At 50.8% G+C, this 10,844-nt stretch overlaps 1 protein-coding gene across 1 annotated transcript; it reads left to right on the top strand.

The window, feature by feature from the left end:
- The first annotated feature begins 2,340 nt into the window (after positions 1-2,340).
- Positions 2,341-10,770, top strand: LOC102498186 (serine/threonine-protein kinase Sgk2-like). The gene is made up of 6 exons (XM_027771475.1): positions 2,341-2,511; positions 7,603-7,811; positions 8,871-8,930; positions 9,554-9,603; positions 10,347-10,404; positions 10,587-10,770. Exons 3-6 carry the CDS (start codon positions 8,895-8,897, stop codon positions 10,749-10,751), a joined length of 309 nt encoding a protein of 102 aa, XP_027627276.1. The 5' UTR covers positions 2,341-2,511; positions 7,603-7,811; positions 8,871-8,894; the 3' UTR covers positions 10,752-10,770.
- Positions 10,771-10,844: the final 74 nt, after the last annotated feature.

Below are 10,844 nucleotides of genomic sequence, written 5' to 3'. Positions count from 1 at the left end.
GAAAAAACCCCTCCAAAAAAAAAAAAAAAAAGAAGGAAGCTGCTTGAACATTTTTTAAGCAGAAAGATGGAAGAAAAGCAGCCTGAGCGCAGTATTTAGACATGTGCAGGTGAATCTCAAAGGAAGCAGCTGAAAGGGGAGAGCGCTGGGGCAACGAAATGAGTCCTGCTCCCAGCCCAGGGGGGCAACAATTTCCTGCACTGCCCCTGTGCCTGTTATTCCCTCTGCCTATGCGACTTTGCAGGGAATAGGGGTGGGAGTGGGGCTTTCACCCTTGCCCTCTCTCTTGCTGTCTCTCTCTGGCAAGTGCCTGCACCCTATGGCAGGTTTAAAAAAAAAAATTGCTGAACAATATGTATAGTATTGCCCACTTTTTATGGGGAAAAAATGTATATAGAATATAGGCTAGGGTAGAACCAGCAGATGGCATAATGGTTGCTTTGCTGGACTCCCACGTAGTCGATTGATCGTGGTTTAAGTCCCAGGCCTGGCAGCTTAAAACTCATGCGCATGCATGCCCAAAATCCCAAGAGGAGAATGGAGGAGAAGGGATTGCAATGTGGCCATTCCCTTGGTTGGGCAGGGGGGGGCGTGTGATTTCTCACTTTCTGTCCCTCTTTCTCTCTGTGTCTCTGGTGAGCGCACTTGCCCTGAAACAAAATTCTCCCTAAAATAAAAAAAATAATAAAAAAGAAAGAATGTAGACTAGGGCATAGACAGTAGTCTGGAAGGATTGTCAACAACAGGTACTTCTAGAAATGAGGTTGCAGATGGGCTGGAAAGAGAGCTCTCACTTTTTATTTGACATTCATCTGTGTGTTCCAAGTCTTTGATGCAGTTTATGCAATCGACAGCATTTTGTGGATTTTAAAAGAACCAGCTCTGGGAGTGCCGGGGAGGAGCTTGGTGGAGCAGCAGCCACAGCAGCTCTGGAAAGGGGCAGGACCCTGGGCACTGCCCTGATTTGCTCTGTGCCCTTGGGTCAGCCACCTCCCATCTCTGGGCTAGTGCCAGACACATGCTGATGTGTGCATTGGCGGAGCAAGTAGTGTGGCCAGGCAGGGCTCCTCCCGAGCACATCTGAGCAGTTTTTAAGGCATGGACTGATTGCAGAATTGTTGACATGTTAATGAAAATGAAGGAAGAGTATGAAAGTCAGACTCTGGGTTGCCTACTAAGAGGGGGTGGTTGGGCAGGTCACTGGACAGAGCTTTCACGCCTGTCCAATGGATCAGGCCCTGCCCTGCCTGAGTTAAACCCTTTGGCCTGGGGAGCTTTGGGTCAGCCACACAAAAGCCTTCCTTCCTTGGCAGCTGGGATGAACTGAACCCTGGTTCCTGAGCCTCAGATCTCCAAAGGGCAGAGAGGAACGAGGGTCTTGACTCAGCTGTGATTCTCCTCCCAGGACAGTGCTTGGGCAGGTGAGCTCTGGGTGGTTAAGTTGCTGGACTCTCACATGGCCAACTGCAGTTCAAGTCACAGATCTGGCAGCTTGAAACTCATGTGTGTACATGTGTGCCCAAAGTCCCTGGAGGAGAAGGGGTTGTGACATGGCCATCCCCCTGGGGGATGATTTCTCACTTTCTCCTCTCCGTCTCTCTGTCCCTCTGTCTCTCTCGTGTCTTTCTGGTGGGCACACGCTCTCTATAGCAAAAATCTCTCCAAAAAAAGAAAAAAAAGGAAAGAAAGTCTGGAGGAGAGAGTTGTTGAAACAAGACCTCCACTGGTCAGTACTCTAGATTCTTTAATTTTCTTCTTTTTTTTTGGAGAGGTTTTTGCTATAGGACGCATGCTCTCACCAGAAAGACAGAGAGACAGAAAGTGAGAAGTCACTCCCCCAGGGGGGATGGCCATGCCACAATCCCTTCTCCTTTCTCCTCTCGGGACCTTGGGCACACCGGGTACGAAATTCGAACTGTGGTTGGCTACATGGGAATTCAGCAACATAGCCATTACCCTAACTGCTGGTCCCCAGTACTCCAGATTCTAAGGAAGGCAAAGGGATTCAGCTGATGAACTCGGGAGGGCTCCACAGGAGGAAGCATTTAAGTTGGACACAGTGGGTAGGGCAATTTTAGAGAATGGAAACACAACAGTGTGGAAAGGGACTTCAGAGACCCTCCCTTAAGGCAGTTCACAACCATCAACAGCCATTCTTATGAGGCCAGGGAGCTGAATTCACTTGCCCAAGGTCACACAACTTAAGCTGTGCAGTAGTATTTTTTTTAATGTTCGGAGGGTCCCCAGGGCATGGCCAGTCCAGGAGCCAGTGGGCGCAGTCAGCATGGTAATTAGGTCCAGCAGTTAATTAGTAACTGCAAGGCCCTGAAGCCAGCTCCTGGATGGCAGAACTGGGAGGCTGAACTCCAGCCGGTTTGGGAACCCAGGCGAGTGGGTGACAGGTCGCTCCTGACTGGGAAGGTTGTTCAGCACGTCAAGACTGGGTTTCAGGTCAGAGGGACCATGTGGAGAGTGAGGACAGCCACCTGAGCTGGGACCCGGAGGTTTCAGGTGAGAGGCTCACCTGTGATCAGGGCACCTTCTACGGGCCTGTCTGATGAATAGACTGACTAGCCGACTTCCTTCCTTCTTAATACCCTTCCTTCCTTTTTTTCTTCCTCAGTTCTTCCCCCTCCCTGTTCTTCTTTTCTTCCTAACTTCCGTTTTTGCTTCCTCATTTCCTCCCCCCTCCCTCTTCTCTTTCCTTCTTTCTCTCCCAAATTAACTTTCTACCTTCTGAGCTACCTAGTTTTCTTCATCCCTAACTAACCAACTTACATCCTGACCTTCTCACTAACTTCATTCCCTCTTTTATACTTCTTTCTGAAATTCCAGGCCATGAGCCTTGGAGTTGGTCTGCCTGGGTTCAAATCCTCATTGTGTCATTTGTTAACTACGTCTGTTTCACCTCATTTCTACTCTCCCTGCCTGTTTTCTCCTTTTTGTAGCAGGGATGATGATCGCTCTTAACCCAAGGAGGCATGGGGACAACATAGCTTCAAGCTGGCACTTGATCTGGGCAGGCACAGGAATGAACAAACTACACCAGAGTGAAGACGGGTGTAATAACAGAAGCAGCACAAGAAAGGGAGTGAGAGGTCACGGGCTCACAGCTGTCTAGTGAGGCTTCCTGGAGGAGGAAAAGGGCTGGCTGGGCAGACCGGGTTGGTCAGGGGAATGACCCACAGAGAACTATGTGATACCCCCACGCCCACCCCACCTTTGGGGAACTGTAAGCAGGTCTGTGCAGTGATGGGACAGAGGGGTGCAAGTCTAGGTTGTGGTAAATTAGGGGCAGGACAGACATGTGGGCCTGTGAAGGGACTTGGGTAATCCCCCGGGAGTTCATGGGGGGTCTCTATAGGGCTGAGAATCCAGATAAGATACTGATGCTTGGTTCATGGCCAGAAAGTCAGAAGACAGGAGAGAAGGAATCGTTAGGGACTAAGAACTGCTTAGGTGTGGGTCACAGTCAAGGTGATGGGGCAGAGCGGGGGTGGGCACTAGGCAGGTCACAATTCCCCTCAGGACTTGGTGTTTCAGTACTAACTGAGCAGCAGCATCTTGAGAAACCTACACAACAGCACATGATTAAAAATCAAAATAACCTTGGGGCCAACAGATGGCGTAATGGCTATGTCACTGGACTCCCACATAGTCAACCATGGTTCAAGTCCTGGACCCAGTGGTTTAAAGTTCATGCCAGGCATGTGTGTGTGTGCATGCCCAAAATCCTGAGAGGAGAATGGAGGAGAAGGGACTACGGTGAGGAGATCTCGCCTGAGGGGTGACTTCTTGCTTTCTGTCTTTCTGTCTCTCTCTCTAGCAAGCACACAGGCCCTATAGCAAAAATCTCTCTAAAGAAAAATAATAATCAAAATAACCTAACCAACGATTCCACTGTCACTACGGGTCATGGCCTTCTGGTCTTTCTGTGTGTGTATATTTTCATGGCTGGACACACAAGTGTGGCTGTGCATACATTTTTCTTTTTTACAAAATCGGTGCCCTTAGTATTCTTACCATTTTGAAACTTGCATTTTTGCTTTACATTGTGTCACATTTATATTCCTGTTTAGATGTATGTAGGTTTATATCAGACCGTTGGGAAAGTCATGACATATTTTTGCCTAGAAAAAACATGGAAAAATACTTCATGACTTTCCTGACAACCTAATAGATAGTTACTTGGTCCTGTAATTTTCCATTTCATGTACCACGGTTTATCAATTCATTCCTTCATTCTTCAGTCAAAATATGTACTGAACACCTACTACCTTCCAGGCCCTACTTCCGTGGGTGGGGATTCAATAGTAAGCTAGAAAAGCCAAGGAAGCAATTAGATATACATAAACCCAGAATTCAGGACCGAACTGAAACTAGGAGGAGAAGTTGGGAAACTGAAACTGTGTCACATAGTTGGTGAAGCCGTTAAAGTGATTACTGTCAACTAGGGAACCATTGTAGTTAAGAAGTCCCAATGATTGAGCCTGGAGGAGAGGCCAGTATTAAAACATGGAAAAATACTTCATGACTTTCCTGACAACCTAATAGATAGTTACTTGGTCCTGTAATTTTCCATTTCATGTACCACGGTTTATCAATTCATTCCTTCATTCTTCAGTCAAAATATGTACTGAACACCTACTACCTTCCAGGCCCTACTTCCGTGGGTGGGGATTCAATAGTAAGCTAGAAAAGCCAAGGAAGCAATTAGATATACATAAACCCAGAATTCAGGACCGAACTGAAACTAGGAGGAGAAGTTGGGAAACTGAAACTGTGTCACATAGTTGGTGAAGCCGTTAAAGTGATTACTGTCAACTAGGGAACCATTGTAGTTAAGAAGTCCCAATGATTGAGCCTGGAGGAGAGGCCAGTATTTAAGGAAGAAGAGAGGAAGAGAATGCAGCTTAGGAGATGGAGAAAGAGCAGACAGTGAGCTGGAAGGAAAACCAGGATCTCCTGGGGCCAAGTGGGTAAGGCGAGCATGCTGAGTCCTTCAGGGGCGTTGAGCAGGAAGAGAATGAGGAGCACATCGCGGGCTTCAGCACACAGATGTGACCGGTCCACTGTTACGTTGGGCCGTTGGGACCAAAACTGTCTGGAAGGGTGCAAGAGAGAAACAGACAATGAGTCCTGGCAACTATTCTTTTCTTTGGAGAGATTTTTCACTATAGGGCACGTGCGCTCGCCAGACAGACAGGGACAGACATAGAGACAGAAAGCAAGAAATCCCCCCCCAGGGAGGATGGTCATGCCGCAATCCCTTCTCCTCCATTCTCCTCTCGGGATCTTTTTTTTTTTTTTTTGGAGAGGTTTTCGCTATAGGGTGCGTGCGCTCGCCAGACAGAGAGAGACAGAGAGACAGAAAGCGAGAAATCGCCCCCCAGGGGGAATGGTCACACCGCAATCCCTTCTCCTCCATTCTCCTCTCGGGATCTTTTTTTTTTTTTTTTGGAGAGGTTTTCGCTATAGGGTGCGTGCGCTCGCCAGACAGAGAGAGACAGAGAGACAGAAAGCGAGAAATCGCCCCCCAGGGGGAATGGTCACACCGCAATCCCTTCTCCTCCATTCTCCTCTCGGGATCTTTTTTTTTTTTTTTTGGAGAGGTTTTCGCTATAGGGTGCGTGCGCTCGCCAGACAGAGAGAGACAGAGAGACAGAAAGCGAGAAATCGCCCCCCAGGGGGAATGGTCACACCGCAATCCCTTCTCCTCCATTCTCCTCTCGGGATCTTTTTTTTTTTTTTTTGGAGAGGTTTTCGCTATAGGGTGCGTGCGCTCGCCAGACAGAGAGAGACAGAGAGACAGAAAGCGAGAAATCGCCCCCCAGGGGGAATGGTCACACCGCAATCCCTTCTCCTCCATTCTCCTCTCGGGATCTTTTTTTTTTTTTTTTGGAGAGGTTTTCGCTATAGGGTGCGTGCGCTCGCCAGACAGAGAGAGACAGAGAGACAGAAAGCGAGAAATCGCCCCCCAGGGGGAATGGTCACACCGCAATCCCTTCTCCTCCATTCTCCTCTCGGGATCTTGGGCACATACGCACATGTGCCCAGCGTGAGTTTTAAGCCACCGGGTCCGGGACGCGAACCGCGGTTGACTACGTGTGAGTCCAGCAACATAACCATTACGCTAACTGCTGGTTCCCCTGGCAACTATTCTGAGGAGTTCAGCTGAAAAGGGAAATGGGCCAGTGGGACGGTACCTAGACAGGCGTGTGAGATGAGGACAGGGAGCTATGACTGTGGCGGATATTCCAAAGTGCCCTGTGGTGGGACCTTTGGGTTATTGTTGCCACTGCTGTTTTACTGTTATAGATAGTACTGGTGAAAAGGAGGCCTCGTCAGGGTCTTGTTATTGAAAAGAAATGCCCTTGTCCTGGGTATGTACGTGTTTTGTTTACAGACACCCTGCCGATCTGTATCAGTTCAACATTTCTAGTTTGCTGAAAGATGGAAGGCTCTGATATTGTTCACTAAGGTTTCCTTTGGCCAGCACTCTGGGTCTCCTGCATTTCAGAGCGCACAGAGAGCCTATAGTCACAGGGCTCAGTTCCCTCCCCGACCACTCCCTTGACAACAGCCCCATGGGTCCCTCCCCTGTAGTGTAGTATGGCCACACAGAAAGTTCTAGAACTACAAGGACTGTATTGGGTCCATTAACCCCTTGTTCCCAGGAATACCTGCCCACCTCATTGAACTCCTGGGGAGAGGAAGGGAGTACCTAATGGTCACACCAGGCAGCAAGGCCTTCATGAGTCCAGGTGCCTGCCAGGACCCTGTTTCTTACACAGCAAGAGAGTTCTGAGCCAGCCAGCCTGCCCAGAGCCCTTGAGGGCAGCAGGGTAAGGCCTAAAGGGTCACATGCTCAGCAGTCAAAGACCAAGGACAGCTGGACTGAGCCAGACACCAGGCTCCAGTTTCCTCTGAAAGAGCTGCAGCTTCTTGGGAAGTGAAGGGCTCTTCTTCAGTCCCATGTGGTCTACACAGGGATGGATCCCAGGGACGAAATCTTCTTTCAGACAGGACCCCTACACATGCACATGCACACAGACTTAGACACACACGGAAACTGAATGATGCACACCAGTATGAACACGGACCCACAATGATGTGCCTATTCATGGCCATGTGTCACACGGTCACACACATTAGTAGACACCCACACCCATCTGAAGACACACATAAACACACACATGAGGATTCACACCCCACACAGTGCACACTGACACTAGCCCATTAGTGTCAATAAAGATACACACTGACGCATACTACACAGGGACACTCTGAAGCATGTCCACGCCCACACCACAGACACCGAAAAACACAGCGGTGCACAGTTACAGACACACAGACACATGTCAATGTAAAGGTACAGACCAAGTTGCACTAATACATTCATGGGTCATCTACATGCCGACTCACACGCCGACACACATACCTGAAATACAGAGCTGCCCTGACATGCCAGACAGACATGCACCAAAGCAAATGTATGCACAAAATACACACCGAACACCCTGACCCAGTCAGCACGTTCCGACCAGCCCCAGGGTCTTCAGGGCCGTTCAGGGCTGCCCACATCCTGCACCCCACCCCCAGGGGGAGATGATGTCCTAAGCTCCGCTGGATCCACGTGACATCAACCAGCCCCTCGCTTGCTGGGAGTTCCGAGCTCTGTGCTGGGGCCAGGCCGGCACCAGGCACAGACACTCCAGCCCTTGTTGGGAGAACAGAGAAGCTCTCTTGTCACTGCCAGTCTTCGGCTCCAACTGCTGGTTCTCCCAGAGGCCTCTCCTCAGGCTGTCCAGGTATGTGGGGCAGGGGAAACCAGGCCTGGCCAAAGGGCCCTCAGGGTCCACCCAGGAGAGGGTGTGGCAGTGTGTGTGCTGTCTGCAGGGGCACAGGCTGATGGGCACTGGCTGAGGCCAGGCCGCACTCTTATTCAGGCAGATCTGCAGCTTGGCAGGGCTGAGATTCTCAGAGCAGCCTAGCTGGAGGATCCCTTCCCTTCCCCCAAGAAGGACATGGGGGTGGTGCCTCCAGGACTGTCCTTGTAAAGATGTCCAGGCTCCACAGCTGCCAAGACTATGGTCTTAAGATGCACAGTGTCCAGTAGTGCCCAGGCTCTTGGGTGAGCTCTCAGACCTTAGCCTTGACTTCCAAGCAGAGAAGGAGCTATGGGGGTCTGAGCACCTTGAGCCAGGATCTGGAACCCCAGCTTCCTACCCTTCAGGGCAGAAGCAGGAAAGACACTGTGCTCCTGGCTGCTTAAATCAGCCGATCATGGCCTTCACTGCCTGATGTCAGAGAAACAAGGCCAGTCTCAGGTCTCCCTGTAGCTCTGGCCCACGGCGCCGAGGGCAGCTGCAGTTCCTGGGGCATTGGGCAGAAGTCTCTGTGGCAAGGAGATAAAAGCACAGATCCCAGCTGGGACTGCCCACAGAAATTCAGAGTTGCCAACAGGGCCATAACGGGGCCTGGGAAGCCTGCCTAGCCTTCACCAACGGTATGGGCCTAGGGAATTCTTTTCTGGGCTTCAGGCTCCCCACCCAGCCCTGGGCATCCTAGACTTCTAGAGCTGTCCTGGCTGTCCCCATCCCTTGAGAAGACTCGGCCTAGGAAGGGCCAGCCCTGACCATGCCCCTCCATCCCTCCTGAGATCTTTGGCTGGAAAGACTGGGTCTAGGCAAGATCATTTCTTATCCTATCCATGTAGGAGTTGCTGGCCTCTTGGGTAGGAGCCAGTCAGGCTCTAGCAGGTGCTTGAAGGTGGGGAGGATGGAGAAGGCAGGTGCCTGAAGTCCTTGACAGGTGTAGCTAAGTCCTCAACCCCTGCCTTTCACACCTGTTCCTCCCTGTGCTGCCAGAGCCTACCTGATCACTGCAACGGGATGGACTCCAGCCCAGCCGGGACCCCCAGTCCACAGGTCAGTAGTTATTGGTGTCCCACCCATCACCAGGGACTCACTTCCTCCCAAGGCTGAGGAAATCTATAGACACTGGCCAGCCCAGGGACTGTCCCAGACCAGGAATGGTCCCCCAGGGGTCACTATGAGCTCACAGAAGTAGGCTGTTTGCAAGGTAAACAGAGAGAGATTTGGGCCAGGGCTTTAAGAAGTAGATGGGGTAGAAAAATTGGTTTTGATTGAGAGGACACCTGGGTTCCACTCCCAGGCTGATCGGGTGCGAGACTAGCTGAGCAACAAGAAAGATCAGAGGAACTCTATCACAGGACCAGTTGCAGGTCCGGTAACAAGATCTTGGGAAGCTCCTCTCTGGGCCTCAGTTTCCTAACCTTACCGTTGGCACAGCAGGCAGCAGCCTCCCAAGACTACTGTGAGGAGCAGGTGAGATGATGCCGGGTAGGTGGATGGGCGGGTGGAGAGGTGGGGTGGATAAGTGGGTGGACCGGTGGAAAGAAACAAGGCAGGAAGGCAGGAGGCTAGGAGAGATGGTGGAGAAAGGATTAGGCCCAGGCCAGAGGAAAGGGAGGGGGCCAACGAGCAGAGACCTGCTCACCTTAATCACCTCTGTCTTTCAATGTCTTTAGCTCTCAAGAGCCAATGGGAACATCAACCTGGGGCCTTCAGCCAACCCAAAGTGAGTTTTGGTCTCTCAAGCAACTTTCTACCTGGCTCCTCTCACAATGGGCTCTCCTTGTTTGGACATAAAATTTAAATTCTCTGGTCTAGCGTCCAAGACCCTCTGCTGTCTAAACCCAGATAGCTCTTGCCCATGCTGAGCCCTTTGCCTGGAATGCCTCCACATATCTGCATTGTTAGCTACCCTCCCCGTTTCGGGCCCTTCCCAGACTTTGAGGCCTTCTAGAAGGCCTTGCATGCATGCTGTCTTTTTTCATCTCTTATTGGATCGTTGCTAACTTGAATGTATGCTTCCCTGGGGTGGAGGTGAGTCTTCCAAGCCCTCTCTTGGCTGGGAAAATGTGATATTCTTAAGAGAAGAGGTGCGTTGGCTCTTGGAAGGTGTTCTGTATTTCTCAGCTCTAAGACTAAAAAGAAGCCTGGGGGTTAGCCTTGTTGCCTGGTGGTTAGGGCAGCTGATCCCACATGGCCAACTGTGCGGTTCAAGTCCTGGCCCTAGTCATTCATGTATGTACTGAGCACGTGTATATACACGCCCCAAATCCCAACAGGATGGAGAAACGGAGAAGGGACTGCAATGTGACCTTGCCCTATGGGGTTGGGAGTGCTTTTTCCTCTCCCTCTCTCTGCCTCTCTCTAGCCAAAAAAAAAAAAAATAAATAATAAAACCTGGGTTTGCTGTCAGGCACTGGGCTTCCTAGCCTTGCAAATGCTAATCAATTTCCTTGCCTCATCTCCCAGTGCCCGGCCTACAGACTTCGACTTCCTCAAAGTCATTGGCAAGGGGAACTACGGGAAGGTGAGTGAATTTGGGAAAGCCGGAAGCATGTCTCCCCTTCTGCAGCCTCCCTCACCCCAGGCCTGTCACTTGCATGAGCAGAGAGGGTTCTCATGCTTGCAGAAGGAACACATGTCCCTTCCTGTGCTGTTATCAGGAAATCCAGAGTCATGCATGGGCTTTGCATGTGTGCTTTCACCCAGGTCCTGCTGGCCAAGCGCAAGTCCGATGGGACATTCTACGCAGTGAAGGTGCTGCAGAAAAAGTCCATCCTCAAGAAGAAAGAGGTACCAGCTCAGACATGGCATTTCCTCACCTGCTTCTTGACCCCAATCTTGGGTGGCCTCCAAAGATGGGGCCCCCTCTGAGGAGTCCATGAGGCTGGGTAGTCATAGCAGGGGCTGGGGTACCCACAATGCTGACCTGTCTCAAGGAAGGCAAGTCAAGCCAACTCTTCCTTA

The sequence above is a fragment of the Tupaia chinensis genome, unplaced genomic scaffold (genome assembly GCF_000334495.1).
Source record: "Tupaia chinensis unplaced genomic scaffold, TupChi_1.0 Scaffold000216_1, whole genome shotgun sequence".
NCBI lineage: Eukaryota > Metazoa > Chordata > Mammalia > Scandentia > Tupaiidae > Tupaia > Tupaia belangeri.
The sequence above is the reverse complement of the archived record's forward strand: the minus strand, read 5'-3'. Positions and strand labels throughout refer to the sequence as shown.